The following is a 19814-nucleotide window of genomic DNA, read 5'->3' as shown; positions in this document are numbered from 1 at the left end:
AAGGGATAGACATTACAGTATTTTTTTTGGAACCATAGATCTTGTAGAAGATGAACTTGAAAATTTATAAGCCAAAAGTTTAGTGCTCACATATCCTCATTTCTAGTATGAAATTCTCAGCTATGTATGAAGCTAACTATGGCTATATAGAAAGCTAACTAAACTTCATGCCTTATGATATGCTATGCCTAAAATTATAACTATAATTTAAAAATTATTACTAAAAACTATTTATGCTATATATGGCTATGCTATGTATGCTATTGCTATGCATTACATTATGCTATGCTTAAAAATATTACTATACTTTATTTAATGTATGCTATGCCTATGCATTACTTCATGCTATGCCTAAAAATATTATTGGGTGTAAGCAGGTTAACATAGTATGTTATTTATGCTTGTTAGCACATTTCAAAAGCTTCTTTAACTAGCATAGAATATAGTAGTTGTGTCGGGTGATATTATATTAGACTAAAATATAATAAATCTTAATAGTCTATTTACCATGTGTGAAATGTCACGTCAAGTTTTCTACCACTATTCTTAATGATGGACGAGGAGTAAGGGAATCGAAATGTGAATCATAAGTCTTACTCTTGTAAAAGTAACGTTTTGAAATTTTTGTGGGCATCACGCGTGGGGCTTACGTTTTGTTTCTTGTGAAAGGATGAAGCAGTAGAGGAAAAGAGCAGGCTCTCCAACCGAGCAGAGAACACCAAAGCGAGCGAAGAAATTTGCAACAGCAGGCTCTCCCAGCAGAGCAAAGAACACCAAAGTGAGCGAACAAAAGTGAGCGAAGAAATTTGAAGCAGCAGGCTCTCCAGTAGAGCAAAGAATACCAAAGCAAGCCCGAGCAGCCCCTCCAATTGAGGTGGAGTCAAACAAAGAAGAAGAGAAGATGCTGAAGAAAGACAAGTTGTCCTCAGGAAAGTAGGTTTCTAACTTATCGAATGTGTTCTCTTTCTTTCTTCTCATTTATAGAATTCTGATATTGCCATATTTGCCTGGTTGATGTAGCATTTGTCGGCGAGGTGACCTGGCTTTCCACATTTGGTGCACATTCGCTTTGGCTTGTATTTGTGGTAGCAATTCTTGAGAAGATGGCCTGTCCTTCCACAATGTGTACATTGGAGTGGTTTGCCGGCTTGCTTTTGAACAAGGTATGCCTGGGTTGAGACAAGATCAATGGCCCTACCTTTCAACTTCTTCTCTTCTTCCAAGAGAACACTCTCTATTCCCTCCAAAGTGGGATCCTGCATGTACTTTAAGGTCGGCATGAGTGTATCATACTCGGATGGCATTGACTTTAGGAGGATGGCTATGGCATCACTCTCCTTGACTGGTTCATTGATGGCTTCGAGCTGGGCCATCAAGCTCTTCATGGTGTTGATGTGAGACGCAAGTGTCTCATCAATCTTGAACTCTAGACTGTAAAAGTTTACTTTGAAACTGATTTTGCTGTGGAGGCCTTGAGCACCAAAGGATTTATCCAATGAATTCCAAGCAATTTGTGAAGATGTTCCATTACCAATATAATGTATATAACTATCTTCAACTCCAAGGGCAAAGAGAGCTAATGCTTTCTCATCCTTGGTTTGCCAAGAGACTTCTCCTTCTCGTGTGGCAGGTTTAGGTATAGTACCATTGACTATGCCCCAAACTCCTTCTTTCATTAGTAAGAACCTCATTTTGACTTGCCAAGTGTGGAAGTCATGACCGTTGAATTTCTTGATGAAAGAGGATGATAGGGAACACAATGGCAGCATAATGAGGAGCTTGACATAGCATAGAAATACGTGTTTTTCTCATTAGGAGGGCCATCATTTTATAGCCAAAGTGTACAAGGTTGAGTGACATCATTGCTTACATATCATCAAGGGCATCCAAGGCCATCTCCCTCCACATGGCTCCCTAGAATATAGCCTCCAGAGAATCTTCTGAAACTCGCCTATTCCAAGTGGGGGTTTACCCTTCATTCACTTAGATTCTCTTCATATTACATGGTCCTTTTACATTTTATTGTGTGCCTTAACCTTAGGCCATGACATTGATCACATATTCCAACAAACACAACCTCTCGAAGGTTGGCGAACAAACAAGGTTGGCCGCCTTGCAGTCAATAGAAGCCTGGCGGGTGATTGCGCAGACCCAGACGCATGGGAGAAGTGTTGCTGCCTTTGGTTCGAGGCCTGGCGGCGGGTAAGCGTGGAGAGCTAGCTGAGGCGCTGGAGAAACGACAGAGGCTTGTAGCTCTCAAGTGGTTCTATAGCTGAGGTGCTCGAATGTAAGCTGGGAAGCCGCCTTGTGCGAGTGAGGAGCCGGGGTTGCCGAGTAGAAGGCGTGGACCAGTTGTAAGGTGGCCGCTTTGTAAGAACTGTGGAGAAGTGGTCGCCTCCTAGGTGAGAAGGGCCTGGCAGGCACTGCAGATAACCAGAGAGAGGAAGAGCCTGGTTGGGCGCTTGTATGTGAGGAGCAAGGAGTGTAGAAGACAGACACCTTACTGGCACAGAACAGCAGCAGAGGAGGCGCTACGGGGACAGGCAAAGTTGAGGCCTTGTGAGAGAATGATTGCCTCGTCATGGTAAAAGGGCTCTGAAGAGTGCCCCTTGTAAGGTGGTGTGGTTGCGGTGGGTGGGCAGAGCAGACAGCGGAGAGCCTAAGGGAACTGGCGAAACTCCTATTTGTCTTGTTTAATCTTGATAGTGGATTTCATTGCGGGTTCCTTTGCGCCTGGTGTTGTCGGGCAAGGATTAGGCTGGCTCTAAACTTTACTGATTGTGATGTTGGATCGTGGTGCTAAATCATGGGAGTTCATGCTTGGTGTTAACAAGCTTGTACCTTCTAGCCGGTATTGGGATCATGTACCTTGTTGGTGTGGTGGAGTTTTGGTTTGAAGTTCTGATTGTACAACGTACTTAGTGGCTAAGATATATCAAGTATAAATAGTTGCACAATGATTATGAGACCAAGTTGTTGCTTTATATGAAGAATTCCCTACTTGTTGCCAGTCGTGGTGAGCTGAGTGAGTTGAGAAAGAAAGGGAATCTAAGGGTTCTGAATTGAAGGTGCTGGTGTATATTCTAGCTTGAATCCGTGTGGTGTTTTGAGAGATTTCTGTTTCCAGCATTGTGCTGGTGGTGCCCCTTGTGTTTATTGTATCTTCCAAGGCTGCTAGGTAGGTAGCTGTAGAGGCATTTCTTCTTTTTCCAGCCTCCCGACAGTTTTCTGGTGCCCCCACTAAGGAGTTGCTCTGGCATTGTTTGACTGAGGATAGCTCTGCTATTTTCTTCAGTTTACAAGGGTGTATGCCCTAGGAGTTGAGGGTTTCAGGGAAGGTGTTTTTCTTGGGTTTCGAGGTGAAGTTTGGGGGTTAAAATGATGTCTTATCCAGAGTTTTATGGTAGCCCTAATGAGGATGTGGCAGATTTCCTGGAAAGGATGGAGGTTGCATGCATAAGCAACCACATCAATGATTCGGTACAGGTGTTGCGGCTACTGAGCATTTGCTTGAAAGGGGATGCAAGGATCTAGTACAGAGCTTATGAGGAGTCATTGAGGGTTGCTGTTCCACATCTTGATATGACTGAGAATGGATTAAAGACAGCACTTAGCAACAGGTTCAAGAAGGTAGAAGACCCCGACAAGGTTTGGCATGAGGTGCAAGCTCTGACACAAGGTGAGTTGGAATCAATTGATGATTATGTCAAGAAATTCTCTTTGCTGTGGGGAACTTTATGCAGGGATTTAGGGGAAGACCAGGTACCTCCTGACATGATGAAGAAAAACAAGTTTGTAGCCGGGCTCAAGAGGAGTATTCGCTGGAAGGTGGAATTGAAGAAGCCCAAGTCTTATGAGGATGCGGTGGAAATTGCCAAATCAAAGGATTGGAAGTTGCAACGGATGAATAAGCTGGGGATGATTCCAGTTGTAGCACAGCCGGAGCTTCGTAGAGTGGAGGCGACACCCATGAATGCAGTGATTGAGAGCATGAAGCCCACGAAGCTCAAGCTATGCAGATGGTGCCACAAGCTAGTCAAGGAGTACCTATGGTTCCTGCAGGTTCTGATGAGGGATTGTGACAGGATATGAAACAGATGGTTGATCTTATGAAGAATTTGAGCTTGAATTTAATGGGAAGTATAGGTGGTGGACGTGGTAGAGGTAGAGGCAATAATCATGAAGGGGGAGATGGACAAGCAGGGTATGGACGTGGTCGCGGTAGGGGCCATCGTTTCATCCCTACATGCTGGAACTGTGGTGAGCTTGGTCATCTGAGTATGGATTGTGATAAGCCTCAGCGAATGGGTGGTGATATGTACCCACTACCTTCACAGTTACCTGACAGGTCAAATGATTATGGTATTGATATCAGGGATCAAGCAGGCCCCATTGGAATCACAGCTGAGGAGAAGGGGAAGGCAAAGGTCGTGAATGTTGTTACTTTGGAGAATGTTCAGGTGAGAGAAGAAGGGGATGTGATGCCTGTTGGCAAGCGCACAACGGATGAAAGAGAAGGAAAAGGGGTGGCTGGACCCAGCCGTAAGAAGGGGAAGCAACAGGAAGGAGAAGATGTGAAAGCCAAAAGGAAACGAAAGCCTCGTAGAAGGTTCCAGGTGTCAGACTTCCCACTGGGGGGGATGGGCAAACCAGCTACGACTTGAAATCTGATTTAGTGAACAGGAAGGCCAACATCACCTTTGGGCAGTTGGTGGAGATGGTGCCAAAATTGAGAAGGCAATGGAAGGGACTTGTGAATCCAATGGAAAAGGAGTCAGAGAAGAGGTCAGTCAAAGTACTATCTTTACAAGAGCTTCCAGATATTTGCCCTATTGTGGAGGTGTGGAGTAAAGGTAGGAACCTTGGTCAGGCCTATATAGATGGACGAGCTCAAACCTGTGTGATTACCCAATCATGTGTGGAGCAGTCAGGCTTGAGGGTGTCTGGGGTTTCTGGTTTTCGAATCAGGATGGCTAATCATCAAAAGGTAAAATGTCTTGGTATGATAAAGGAGTTGGAAATTGAAGCTTTTAATGTCAAGGCTACTGTAGATTTTCATGTGATGCCTGCGGGTCTTGGTGCTTTTCCAATTATTCTTGGACGACCCTGGTTGCGAGTGGTGGGTGCAATACAAGACTGGAGGTATGGGACCATTTCTTTGCATAATAAGCAGGGTAATAAAAAATCTTTTGAGATGCATAGTAGGAGATCTTTGAATGATGTGTGGAAGAGGCCACAGGATTCGAGTGAAGAGGAAACTACCACCAGTACTTCTGAATCAGAGATGGATTCATTGACTACTGCTTCTAGTGAAGAAGAGGCAGATGTGGCTTTCCTAATATCAGAGCAACAAGGTAATGAAGATAAAGAAGTGCATGAAGTGGGTGCTGAAGGAGAAGATACTTTGGGGTCGTATGAAGTGATCGAGGAATTACTGCAGCCAAAGATAGAAGTGAAGAAGAAGCAGGAGCTGATTGAAGGAATGCTGAGTCCGGATCTCTCGAGTGGAGAAAAGGTTAGATATGTTAATATGCTGTCTCATTTTCCAGAATTGTTTATCACCTCTTATAAGGAGATTCGAGGATTTAAAGGGCCAGATTTGAGGATTGAATTGAAAGAAGGTGTAAAAACAGTTAGGCAAAAGCTTCGCAGGATGGGACGAGAACAAATGCAGGCCCTGAGAGAGGAAGTTGATAAGTTGTTGAGTGCAGGTTTCATTACACCAGTGGATACAGCTGAGTGGGTAAGTCCTACAGTGGTGAGTCCAAAGAAGGATGGCAGGTGGCGTATATGTGTGGATTTCAAGCCTTTGAATGCTGCTACAAAGAAGGATTCTTACCCCCTACCTTTTTTGGATGAGATCTTGGATACTGTAGCTGGATATGAAAGGTATAGTGTTTGTGATGGGTTTTCAGGTTATTTCTAGTTAAAGATTGCAGAAGAAGATCAGCGCAAGATGACTTTCATTACACCGTGGGGGTGTTTCTGCTACAAAGTTCTTCCTTTTGGATTGATGAATGGGCCAGCCTACTATCAGAAAAGGGCAAATTGGGTATTATCTCCTTTTTTGAACAAGTTTGTGAAGGATTTTATTGATGATTTTTGTATATACAGCTCCAGGCAAGATCATTGTGATAAGCTGGCTACAGTTTTTCAGCGTTATGATGAGTGTGCCAAAAAAGTGTTTTTCGGCTCAACCGAGGGTGAAGCTCTTGGGCCATGTTGTTTCAGAGAATGGTATTGATCCAGATCCTGATAAAGTCAAGTCTCTTCTTCTTCTTCCTACACCAAAGAATACAAGGCAACTGGCTACTTTTGTGCAAAAGGTGAAGTATATGGCTCGATTCATCTCTCTATCTTCACAGTTGTTATATCCTTTGCAGCAAGCAGCAAAGCATGATCCTTTGCATTGGACGGAGGAATGTGAGGTAGTTTTCCAAAAAGTGAAAGAGGTGTTGGGTGCTATTCCTACAATGCAGGCGCCTAACTGGGAACAGGTATTTTATGTCAACCCTTCAGTGGGTGAAGATGCTATTGGAGCTATGTTGTTACATAAAGGGAAAGAATCACATTATATGCAACCAGTCTACTGTGCTAGCAGAGTAAAACTTGCTAGAGAAAGGTTGTTATCAGAGGTGGAACTTGTTGTGGTTAGTGTGATGTATGCATGTAGGCGGTTTTGCCATTACTTGTTGCCTCGCCCCTTTGTGTTTTTGACGAGCTACACTTTTTTGCCTCAGTTGATAAATGGCACAAATTTATCTAAGGCTGTGATGAAGTGGGTGATTGAGTTGCAGGAGTTTACCTTCTCATTCTTGGTGGAAGAGTACCAGGGCTACCTTAGCTGATCTACTAACATATAAGGAGAGCCCTCTTCTTATAAAGAAGGAGACCATCAAGAAACTAGTTCAGGATGCGGCTGAGTTGGTGAATGCACACTTATTATATTTTGATGGTTCTTACAGGAAAAGCCATGATGCAGCCTCAGGAGGTTTGGTGCTTTATGATCCACAGGGTTGCCTTGTTTTTAAAAAGGGTGTTAAGGTGGATGCACATAGCAACAATGAAGCGGAGTATCTGACTTTGGAAGTTGGATTGCAAATATGTTTGAAGCATGGTGTACACAGGATTTGCATTCGAGGAGATGCATTGCTTGTGGTAAAACAGGTATTGGGAGTTTGGAAGTCAAAGAATATGTTACTCAAAGAGATGTGTTTCAAGATTAAAGGCTTGTTAAAGGAATTTGAAGCTTGGAGTCTTAAGCATGTGGATCGAGGCCATAATGAGGAGGCTCATGAAGCAGCCCAGGGAATGATTGGTGAAGTTTTTGTTATAAAAGCTCGTGCATCATTTTATTGTGGCAGGGAGAATTTACAGGATGTTGAGGAGTTTTTGTTAACAGGGATGTTTCCTAATGGTATTGACAAATCAAAAAAATATGGTTTCATCAGGAAAGCTGCAAGGTATGTGATGGTTGGTGATGCTTTGTATTTGAAGGGAATTGATTTGATAATGCGACGGGTACCTTGGAAGGAAGAAATCTACAAAATTCTTGAGGAAAACCATGAAGGAGCATGCGGTGGACATTTTGCCTCAAAGATTACTTTGCATAAAGTCTTGCAGGAAGGTTATGTATGGCCAAGTGTACATAAGGATGTTAATCATTGGTGCCGGTCATGCAAACAATGCCAAGCTCACAGTAGACGGATATTAAGGCCTGAGATGAGGAAGACAATTCTTTCTTATGATTTTTTTGAAAAATGGGGAATTGATGCTGTGGGACCATTGCCTATTACTAGCCGAGGGAAGTGCTACATCATCTTGACTGCAATTGATTATCTTTCTAGATGGGCGGAAGCAAAGGCAGTGAAACAAATTACTGCTAAGGAGGTGGCAAAGTTTGTATATCAGGATATTTGTTGTAAATTTGGTGTGCCATTGGAATTGCTTTCTGATCAGGGTCGAGGTTTTAGAGCAGAGCTTATGGAGTATTTGTGTTCAAAAATGAAGATCAGTCGCAGTTTTACCACACCTTACTATCCACAGTGTAATGGCCTGAATGAGCGTTTCAATGGTGAATTGATCAGGATTTTATCTAAGTTAACAGAGCAACAAGGCAAGAATTGGGATCTGGAATTGCCTACTGCCTTGTGGGCATACAGGACAGCAATTAAGACTGGTACGGGTTTCACTCCATTTCATCTAGTTTATGGGAAAGAAGCCTTATTGCCTATTGAGGTGGAGATACCAGCTGTTAAAATGTTGGAAATGCTTTTGGAAGAACCTAAAGATGCCCTTAAAGAATGGCTGTTATATTTACAAGAAGCACAGCTGAACAGGGATAATGCTTTGAAGCACTATGAAGATATGCAGGCAAGGACGTTGGAGAAGTTCAACAAGAAAATTAAAAGCAAAGGAATTATGAAGGATGACTTGGTATTACGTTATAATAACAGGCTGGATAATTCCTTTCATAAGAAGTTCCAAATTAAGTGGGAAGGAACTTTCTTGGTGATGCAAGGATTTGCAAATGGTACCTATTAATTGGCAGATTTAGATGGGACTTTACATGCTTCCAGGGTAAATGGATACAGGCTGAAGAAGTATTATGCACGTTTGATGGTGATTGTGCAGGATGCAGTGTCTGAAGATGTGATTTCAGATGAAGGGAAGTTTTTGGATATGGATTCAGATTTTGAAATGCTTTTTATTGCTGATCATGAATGATTCAGCAGGCTGGGGGTTGGGCAAAGTATGTCAGGCAAAATTCTGTAAAGGTGTTTTGAGTCCGTGTACATATGGGATGCTTGGTGTGCAATAAAACTTTGCCCTGAATGCCTTGGCAAATGTACAGTCGGAATGGCTTTGGAGTGAGTTAGTGCATGCATTTTTCTTTGGAGCTGGAGACTTGAAGTTTTTATTGTATGAGTTTTTTTATTTGTCAAGAGGGTGTCTGGGATGTGTGTAAATAAGAGGTGGAAGAGCATGAGGATGTCAATGATGGGGTTTTGATGAACCTCTGGTGGAAATGGATGTACATATGCTGGTTATGTGGAGAGAGCCCAATTTAGACTCTAAATGTTGGAATCTACAAGGAACGCCAACAAAATATGAATTACTCATGCGTGAGTTTGGAGAGTCTTTCAGGTTTGGAATGGTCGTGTTTGGTAGTCATGATGCTGATGAGAGTGGCCGTGGGCAGCTCTTGTACTGGACGTATGGGCGCTGCACGTGAAATTGAGGAAAGCAAGGTGATGTAGAGGGCATTTTGGTGGCCATCATTTAAGCTTTAAAAAAATGAGTAAAAATACCAACCAACATGGCCAGCAATGAAGTGGCCACGTGGAGTTTTATTACGCCGCCAACACAACCTCTCAAAGGTTGGCGAACAAACAAGGGTGGCCGCCTTGCAGTCAATAGAAGCCTGGCGGGTGATTGCGCAGACCCAGACGCGTGGGAGAAGTGTTGCTGCCTTTGGTTCAAGGCCTGGCGGGTAATCGTGGAGAGCTAGCTGAGGCGCTGGAGAAACGACAGAGGCTTGTAGCTCTCAAGTGGTTCTACAACTGAGGCGCTTGAATGTAAGCTGGGAATCCGCCTTGTGCGAGTGAGGAGCCGGGGTCGCCGAGTAGAAGGCGTGGACCAGTTGTAAGGTGGCCGCTTTGTAAGAACTGTGGAGAAGTGGTCGCCTCATAGGTGAGAAGGGCCTGGTAGGCGCTGCAGATAACCAGAGAGAGGAAGAGCCTGGCTGGGTGCTTGTACGTGAGGAGCGGGGAGTGTAGAAGACAGACACCTTACTGGCGCAGAACAGCAGTAGAGGAGGCGCTGCGGGGACAGGCAGAGTTGAGGCCTTGTGAGAGAATGATCGCCTCGTCATGGTGAAAGGGCTCTGAAGGTAGCTGCAGGTGCAAAAGGTCCGCCAAAGAGTCGTGTGGGCTGGTGCGCTAGCTGGAAGCGCTCTGGTGATGCTGCCCGTTGAAGGTTTCCGCCTTGTGCTACGAGGCTTAAGGGGGTGATTCTGGGTGAGCTGCTGGTGTTGAAAGTCGGTGGCGAGTGATCTGCAGGCTAGCGAGTTGTGGAACAGTGGTGTTGCCGCCTTGTGAGAAGAGTCGCTCTAGGAGTTTTTGCAGAACTGCAGCGAGTGGAAAAGAGAAGTTGGCCACCTTGTTATGGGCCTCTTTTGTGAGAAGGAGACCAAAGAGACTGGGAGAGGGTGCAGGGCTGACAGGCGGTTGCTGAAGCTGGTGTGCTGGTCGAGGTTGACGGAGGTGAGTCGGCTTTTGCTGACTGACGAAGGCAAAGGGAGAGTGCCCCTTGTAAGGTGGTGTGGTTGCGGTGGCTGTGCAGAGCAGACAGAGGAGAGCCTAAGGGAGCTGGCGAAACTCCTATTTGTCTTGTTTAATCTTGATAGTGGATTTCATTGCGGGTTCCTTTGCGCCTGGTGTTGATGGGCAAGGATTAGGCTGGCTCTAAACTTTACTGATTGTGACGTTGGATCGTGGTGCTAAATCATGGGAGTTCATGCTTGGTGTTAACAAGCTTGTACCTTCTAGCCGGTATTGGGATCATGTACCTTGTTGGTGTGGTGGAGTTTTGGTTTGAAGTTCTGATTGTACAACGTACTTAGTGGCTAAGGTATATCAAGTATGAATAGTTGCACAATGATTATGAGACCAAGTTGTTGCTTTATATGAAGAATTCCCTACTTGTTGCCAGTCGTGGTGAGCTGTGTGAGTTGAGAAAGAAAGGGAATCTAAGGGTTCTGAATTGAAGGTGCTGGTGTATATTCTAGCTTGAATCCGTGTGGTGTTTTGAGAGATTTCTGTTTCCAGCATTGTGCTGGTGGTGCCCCTTGTGTTTATTGTATCTTCCAAGGCTGCTGGGTAGGTAGCTGTAGAGGCATTTCTTCTTTTTCCAGCCTCTCGACACCGTCCTCCAAGAAAGTGCTTGTGAATCGTGATGCTATTTTCAATGAGCAGCTTATGGGCGGTACATGGTCCATGGATGATTCTGATGATACTAAATCTTTGCTTCAAGCTTTTCCATTCTTGTGTGATGATGAATCTTCTTCTATAGAGCAACTTTCCTCTTCACAACCATCTAAAGAGAAACTTTCCTCTTCACAACCATTGATTCTGAATGCTGTCATTGATGATGTTGACATTTTTATTGATCTGCCTATTGATTTTGAGCATGGTTCTTGTCATGTTTATGATGAAGATTTTGAGGCTAATGTTTTCTCTACTTCTGAAGATCCGGCCACGTACAGTGATGCTATATGTTCTCCACAAAAGGATCAATGGCAAGAGGCTATGCAAGCAGAGTACGATTCTCTTATCTCTAAAGGTACGTACATGGATACTCACACTGAGCTGCCTCCTGGCCGTACTGCCATTAAGTGTAAGTGGGTATATAAGACAAAATTTAAAGCAGATGGATCCTTTGACAAATTCAAGGCACGTTTAGTTGCCAAAGGTTATTCTCAAGTTGCTGGCATTGATTATCATGAAGCCTTTTCACCAGTTGTTCGCATTACTAGTATTCGAGTTTTATTGGCATTTGCTGTTCAATTTGACTTAGAAATTCATCAGATGGACGTGCGCACAGCTTTCTTGAATGGAGATTTGAATGAAGAAATTTATATGGAACAGCCAGAAGGATTTGTTATTGCAGGTAAGGAAGATCTTGTTGCTCGTCTTCATAGGGCTTTATATGGTCTTAAACAAGCTTCACGGGCCTGGTACATCAAGTTTGATCTTTTTCTTACCTCCCATGGCTTTCTCTCTTGCTCTTCTGATCCCAACTTATTTACCAAACACCAAAATGGTAGTTTTGTAATCCTTGCCCTTTATGTGGATGATACAATCCTTGTTTCCAATGATTTGGGATTTCTACACCAAAGTAAGCAGTTGTTATCTTCGGCATTTGATATGGTGGATCTTGGAGAGCTTCACTCGTGTCTTGGCATTCAGATTCAAAGGGATCGCAGCAAAGGTATTTTATTACTTCGACAGTCAAAGTTTATTGAAGATACTATTGAGAAGTTTGGTTTGGAATCTGCACATTTAGCAACTACTCCTTGTCTTGCGAGTTCCATGAAAAACACTTCTGATGGTGGTGGCCAGCTTGTTACAAATCAACCATATGCTAATTTGGTTGGATGTCTTCAAGTTGTTGGTTTGAACACTCATCCTGACATTTTGTTTATTGCTAACTATCTCGGGCAACACCTTGCATGTCCTTCTCTTAAGCATTGGTCTTCAGCAAAGCGCGTGTTGAAATACTTGAAAGGCATTATAGATTATGGTTTGGTTTATCAACGACAATTCACATCCGACTCCATTCCATCTCTTTCTCTTTTGGGTTACACAGATGCAGATTGGGCCAGCTCACATTTATCTATGCGATCTACTAGTGGCAATTGTTTCTTCATTAATGGTTGTCTTATTTCTTGGACCAGCAAGAAACAACGTTGTGTTGCAGTTTCTACAACCGAATCTGAATATGTTGCGGCATCACTTGCAGCTCGTGAACTCATTTGGCTTCGACAAGTGTTGACAAATATTGGCCATTCTCCTCTTTCTAGTACACCCTTGCGGTGTGATAATGAGAGTGCTATTAGTCTTGCAAAAGACTATGTCCAACATAACAAGTCAAAACATATTGCAGTGCATTACCATTATGTTCGATACGAAGGACGCAAAGGCACTATCATGATTGAACATTGTCCAAGTAACCAGATGATTTTGCAGATATTCTTACCAAAGGTCTCAATGAGTCACGCTTCATTCTCTTGCGCTCAGAGCTTGGAGTTGCCTCGAGCTCACTCTTTCTAGATTAGGCTCTTTACTCTTATGGTAGCTTTGTACATATATCGTTGTAATCTTCTAGACACTGCACTTTGCACATTTCACAATTGCACACTATGACCTCTTGGTCCTTTTGTATATTTGTACATAGATACACAATGCACTTTCACATCATTACTTCTGGTTCATATTTTCACATTTGTATAGGGGCTTGGGTTTTTCCTTGTACTCCCCAAGGGTTTTTTCATCCATAGCTAGAGACCCTTGTTTGAGTGGGGGTGTTGGAGCTCTATATATGGCTCACTCTACCTAACTTGGTCTCACCTATATATACATGTATCTTGTCCTCAATATGAATCAGTCTTTGGGAGCGTACATGATGTGTCTCTTGTCTCGTCTCTTTCTCTTTACATTTCAACAGAATCGGCCACATTTAATGCACACTAAAAATTTGTGACTATGCCCAAAAGGAAGGTATTGTGAGTCGTGACTCTCGGAGTCTCTACTCAAAATTAGCATATTCTAGTGCGCGTGCACACACCATCTCCATGCATCACAAATTTGCCTCCTCTCACAATAAAAGCGATATTTTGGGGATTTTTTTTTTGTCAAATTCCAACTCAAGTCTCAAAGCAAGGTAAGTGAACAACCATAACAACCAAATGAGCATATCTTGGGAGATCAAGAAGAGGCAGAGGCCAACCAATAATTTGAAATAGAGTAGAAGGGCGCTGGCCGAAAGTGAAATACAAGCTACCTGCTAAAGACTTTTGTATCTCAAATGACATTTGTCCTTTTCTCCGCTGTCTCAACAAGCACGCTCAAGGTGTTCCAACTATGGAAGCTCAAGGTGTTCCAACTAGTTATGGCTCTTCTGCGATTGAGAAGAGAAAGAGAGAGAGAGAGAGAGAGAGAATCCCTATAAAGAGAGGGGCAGGGCTCATTCATCTCACCCATGATCAGAACCAAAACTTAGAGAGGAACATATTCAAAGCCATCCGGTTCGACATCCTTAATTAGATAGCAATTGCTGCTTGTCTCTTCGTTTCAAAAATGGGGGGGTTTGCAAGGTGTAACTCCAAGCAGTTATTCTCATCTGTGTATCAATGTAGCTCCGAGGGTAGGGAGAAGCAGACAGTAGTGTCGGATCTAGACGGGACCATACTGAGGGGCAGCAGCTCCTTTCCATACTTTATGCTGCTTGCCTTTGAGGCGTCCGGCGTGGTGAGGTTTGTCGCTCTGTTGTTGCTGTCTCCGGTCGCATGGTTTCTGTACCACGTTGTGTCGGAGGCGGCGGCCATAAAGCTGATGGTTTTCGTGTCGTGCGCGGGTGTGAGGGAGGCGGACGTAGTGTCGGTGGCGCGGGCGGTCTTGCCCAAGTTCTACGTGGAAGATGTGCACCCGGAGACGTGGAGGGTTTTTTCCTCTTTTGGGAGTCGATACATTCTCACGGCCAACCCGCGCATCATGATCGAGCCCTTCGCCAAAGAGTACCTGGGTGTCGACGGGGTGATCGGCTCTGAGCTCGAGATTAGCCAGTCCGGCCGCGCCACCGGCTTTCTCAAAAGCCCTGGTGTCATGGTGGGCGACAACAAAGCCACGGCTCTCAAGCAGCGATTTGGAGACGCATTGCCTGATGTTGGCTTGGGTGATCGCCCCAGTGACTACCCTTTCCTGGCAACGTGCAAGGTAATTGGCTTGTTCTGATTAAGTGCTTGGTATTTATCGCTAGAATTTGAGCTCAAAAATGCTAAAACTTGAGCTAATTAGCTGGTGATACGTATTGCCATCTTAGGTGTCTAGAAAAGGATCAAATTCTAGAATTAGATGGGTTGTAGAAAATTAAGGTGGTACATAATTAAGTGATTTCACTCGCAACAACTGACTTGACTACAGTTGTCAAGTTAGCAATCAAATACACATGATGACATAGCCAGCGCCAGAGCTATAAGGCTATATGATGGATGCTTAAGGAGAATCATGGAATTATCAAGGCTTTTATAGGCTAACGTAGATTTTTTTGAGCCAAAGGGGTTAAAAAGCTGATAATGAGCCTTTCTTCTCTTGATTTTGGCAGGAAGGCTACGTGGTGCCAAGCCACCTGAAAGAGGAGGCGCTACCACAGAGCAGGCTACCCAAGCCCATGGTATTCCATGATGGGAGATTAGTGAAGCGTCCAACCCCATTATGGGCATTAATAGTCGTTATTTGGCTACCAGTAGGCTTCATTTTGGCCCTAATCAGGGTGGCAGCAGGAGCTCTACTACCAATGAACCTTGTGCTTCACGCCGTTAGAAGCTTGGGGGTGAGGGTGATTGTGAAAGGGTTACCACCTGCGTCTGTGAAGAAGAAGAAGGGGGGCAAGCACGGGGTACTATTTGTGTGCACACACAAGACGCTACTGGACCCTATATTTGTGTCATGTGCACTTGGGCGGCCGGTCAGTGCGCTGACCTATTCGTTGTCACGGGTGTCTGAAATCATTTCACCGATTAGGACGGTGAGGCTATCGAGGGACAGGCAGAGGGACGCTGCGAGCATCCAAAAGCTTCTGAAAGAAGGGGATCTCGTGATATGTCCAGAGGGGACAACGTGCAGGGAGCCCTTCTTGCTTAGGTTCAGCGCGCTCTTTGCTGAGCTAGCTGACCACATAGTTCCCGTGGCCACGAACAACCACATAAGCATGTTCCATGCCACTACGGCAAGAGGGTGGAAGGGCATGGATTGCTTCTACTTCTTCATGAACCCCAGCCCCGTCTATGAGGTCACCTTCCTTCATGAATTACCCAAGGAGCTCACCTGTTCTGCCGGGAAAACCCCCTTCGAGGTCGCCAACTACATCCAACGCGTCCTTGCCGAGACCCTCAACTTTGAATGCACCACCTTCACAAGAAAAGATAAGTATAATGCCCTCGCCGGCAGTGATGGAACCCTCCCCCCATCATCAAGTAGCAAACTCACCGATTCTCATGAAGGCTATATTGGACATGGTAACCAACTGCAAGCTCTTCGTAACCCACTTCAAGCTTCTTGGAGGAGAAGTCCTTGGAGCTAATCGTAATGATCAGTGCTCGTTCCTAGAATTAAACAATGTACTTATATGAATGAAGCATCTAAATGCTCCCCTTTCTTACAGGAATAGATTGATTTTTGGTATTCTTCCTATGCACCACCATAGTAACCTAATATCAATACATTATACTTCAATGGGCCAATGCCATACAAGTTAACTACCTAGAAAGATTCCCTTCCAAATATAAAAAATATATATCTTTTTTGAGTATTCGACAGAATTTTACAATTTGATTCTCACAAAAGACTAAAATTTGCTTAAATTTTAAATAACTAAAAGTAAATCAAAGCACTACTTTCAAAATTTTATACTTGAATCATCTATACAATAGCTATGTTTATATAATGCTTAATTTTTTTATAATTTGGATTGTGTCATATGAAGGCGAGGCTGATCACTCCAGGTACTAGGGTTATTTTCCCCTTGTCTTGCCTCTTTGCAAGAACCCAAGCTCGATACCACATGCTTCTTTCATTTGGTTTAACTTGCTTCTTTTCTCTACATATCTTACCTTCAAGATAAACCTAGATAACGCATGCTTTAGTATCCTTTAGTAGAAGAGGGATGATATTTTGTGTCGCCCCTTTGGCCTTCCTGAGATTTTGCGATGATGTGTCATGTTTAAGATTTAAAATACTTAAACATACAAGACAAGCTAGAAAACAAATTTATTAGTTTCTTTGAAAAAAAATCAAGCGATTTAGTTAGCAAATTTTAAGTTAATTAAATTGTAGAGCTTGTGTAATGCTACATTCTTTTATACAGGTAAAGCTTGATATTTTGAGAATTAATTTTGCAATCATTAAGATTTCTCATTAATGATATATCAAAATCTATAATTGAATAAACCAATTACAATGCATCATCATTTGAAGATAATAAATAGTGCTCTAACACTTTTCAACAACAACAATTTCAAATCACAAGTAAACTAGAATCAATTAAATTCAAAGAAAAGACCGTAATGCTAAAAACATTATTAAAAAACATATTGAGTAAAGTCTAATTGACATACAAAGTTTCTACTTTGCTAAGGAGAAACCTAGCACGACTTAAAGCTATCAAAATCATATGATAACATCCTATTATTGGTGTATATTCACCTTGTTCAACTACAAAGTATCAATTCTCAAATATAAAGTCCTATCAATCCTACTTGCTGTGTACCAAAAACTTAACTAGGGATCATGTATTTGATCCGGGGTTGGGGATATTTTTTGCCTACCATTATGATTTTCATCTCCCTCCATTACAGCTTCTTCTGTGTTTGAAAGCATTAAGACATCGCCTTCGCCTTCCACCTCAGCTAAGTCTGCTAATTCCTCTGGCTCATCAGATAGAGGAAGTAATGGTTCTTTAAAAGCAAACTGAAACTTTTCATTGTTCTCAGTAGAGGTTACGCCGACCTCTTGGTCTTGATTAGGTAGCTCTGCAAAAGCCCTTTATTCGCATGGGTACGAAGCAAACTTGAACCTTATCAAGCTCCACACTAGCCACACAATTCTGGTTGCATTGTAATGCACAACTCCGGTTGCATTGTAATGCACAAGTTATAGTCGTCTCGTGACAATAAAGTTTACATCTTTAAAATAAAAAATACATACTTTGAGATCTCAAAGAAAAAAAGTTAGAGATCCAATCTATACTTGTCCTAGAGAAGAGATCCAAAATCCAATCATCTTAAAGTGAGAAAAGATCAATCAAATGATTGATTAATCGCTGAGGCTTCTGATACAGATTTACTAATGATTTGGACTCTGTTACATGATGAAGCTTGCGAGTGATAGCAAGAAAAACAAAAACATTAGAGACATTTGTTTATGAAACATGAGCCTTAACACATTTTTTCTCTATCTCGTCATAATATCTAACTGCCATCATCTCAAGTTAGCTCTTAAAAAATAAAACCCAAGCACGTGATAAATATTGGATTTGACCCTGTAAAAAGTCGTAAAGAACTTAAGATGTAAAGCTTTGCATAATGAAATACAAAATAATTTAAAGAAAAATACATAAATTAAACCAAAAAATTGAGACATACCACACTAAAGACTCATGAGCATGAGTCTCACTCCCCAAAGCAGCATTGACAGATGCTGATCCCGCAGTACTATGAAAAATAACCACTCGCACAAAAGAGAAGTTGTTGCAATAAGCTTGATAACCTTCAACATCTTTGAGATTTGCTTATATGCAAAGGCTTTCTCATCATTATTAGTAGAGCAAGTCATATTGAATCCATAAGGAATATTAACCACAATGAAGGTGTATTCTTTTCGAGGAACAATATCAACAACAAGATTTGAGACATTACCATTAACAACCTTGTAAAAATAAGCATTTGAAGGCTCCGCTAGATGAAAAGGTTAAGTAGGCCAATCAAAGAAAAGTTTTCCACCATCATTTGGCATTGTTCTCCTATAGGAATAAACACCTCACTAAACTGATTGCAAGCTTGAAAACTTGCATCCAAACACAAAACTTGAGGCACCCAAAGAACATGCATTAAACCCCCTACTTACAAGTCAACTGCAATGCATAAACATGGGGGCACCCACATCACTAGGACAGTATTCTGCAAACAAAGTTGTACTGCTTAGGCACTCATACACAAAATTGAAACTCATGGATTAAAAAATGACATTTTTTATTATATCGTTGGTTTACAAAACAAAGTTCCAATATAATTGAGAACTACAAAATACACCACCTCTATGAGGTGTGCATCTACTAGTATGGACAAAAGAAAGACCTAGCCTTGTTACCTCATAGTTTCTTGCATGCACGAGTTTTGCCAACTTTTACACTCGGTGATTTTGGTTTCTGGGATTTTGTTGTACCTGCTGTGACCTTCCATTTCTTTGCAGGAGATGCTCGGCTCACCATGTGCTCACGACCCTTCTTCCTTGCAATCTGACCTACAAGGTGGCCCAAGGGAGAGTCATCTCCTACATTCACAATCTTTCGATCATACCCTTGACTTTCCAACTCCAGGACATCAGCAATTTCTTCATATGGGGCACACAGTAGTGCGTCCTCTTGCAAGTGGTCTGATTCATCCTATACCTTTTCCTCCAACTCTTGTGTCTCACTATAATTCAAGTCTTGTATGTCACCTTTTTGCTCCAAATTTGACATGTTGTAAATAGGGTGTATGTCAACACCGACACTATCAGTAGCATTCTTCAAATTGGCCAAATCTGCAGAACAGCCGTTGTCTTCACCACCCTTATCTTGCATGTGCATATGACTCGTTGTTACGCTGCTCTCATTTTCCCACGTGAAAACATATTTTGGGCATTTGTTCGTCTTGATGAGCTGTTGATTGTTGACTAGCATGCTAATGAATAGGTGACTGTTAACTAACTTCATATTTAAGTGCTAGCTAACATGGGTGGTTGGTTGTTGGCTAGCATGTTAGTGAACAGGTGGTTGTTAAATAATATGTTGGAAATTGTTAACAAGCATACTAGGGAGTGTTAACTAGCATACTGGGTACTGTTAACTATCATGCTTGTTAACAGGTGACTCTTAACAAGCATAGTGGGCACTGTAGCATATTGATAAGTGTTAACTAGCATACTGGAGACTATAAAATAGCATAGTGGGGACTATAAACTAGCATATTGGGCACTATTAACTATTATGGTTCTTAATAGGTGACTATTAAGAAGCATACTAGGCATTATTAACTTTCATGCTTGTTAATAGGTGACTGTTAACAAGCATACTTGGCACTATTAACTAGCATACTAGTAAGTGTTAACTAGAATATTGGGGACTATAAATTAGCATATAGGTGACTATTGACTTATAACTAGAAAATGTTGAGTGCTAATTAACATAGGTGACTGTTGATGACTAGCATGTTAGTGAGAATGTTAACTAGCATACTAGATCCTATCAACTACCATACATGTGAGTGTTAACTAGTA

General features: G+C 42.5%; 1 protein-coding gene across 1 annotated transcript; it reads left to right on the top strand.

Moving 5' to 3' along the window:
• Positions 1-13801: 13801 nt before the first annotated feature.
• On the top strand, positions 13802-17888 carry LOC147611647 (glycerol-3-phosphate acyltransferase RAM2-like). Its single transcript, XM_086785005.1, has 2 exons — positions 13802-14495; positions 14884-17888. The coding sequence occupies exons 1-2, from the start codon at positions 13860-13862 to the stop codon at positions 15859-15861; spliced, it is 1614 nt and encodes a 537-aa protein (XP_086641131.1). The 5' UTR covers positions 13802-13859; the 3' UTR covers positions 15862-17888.
• Positions 17889-19814: the final 1926 nt, after the last annotated feature.

This window comes from Cibotium barometz, chromosome 47 (assembly GCF_041138505.1).
Source record: "Cibotium barometz isolate CiBa-2024 chromosome 47, ASM4113850v1, whole genome shotgun sequence".
Taxonomy (NCBI): Eukaryota; Viridiplantae; Streptophyta; class Polypodiopsida; order Cyatheales; family Cibotiaceae; genus Cibotium; species Cibotium barometz.
The sequence above is the reverse complement of the archived record's forward strand: the minus strand, read 5'-3'. Positions and strand labels throughout refer to the sequence as shown.

What these genes read in the sequence shown, in the direction of transcription:
- LOC147611647 (XM_086785005.1), top strand. Translation starts at nt 13,860, where the DNA reads ATGGGGGGGTTTGCAAGGTGTAACTCCAAGCAGTTATTCTCATCTGTG. An exon ending in CTTTCCTGGCAACGTGCAAG is followed by an intron (nt 14,496 to 14,883) that starts GTAATTGGCTTG and finishes TGATTTTGGCAG; the next exon opens with GAAGGCTACGTGGTGCCAAG.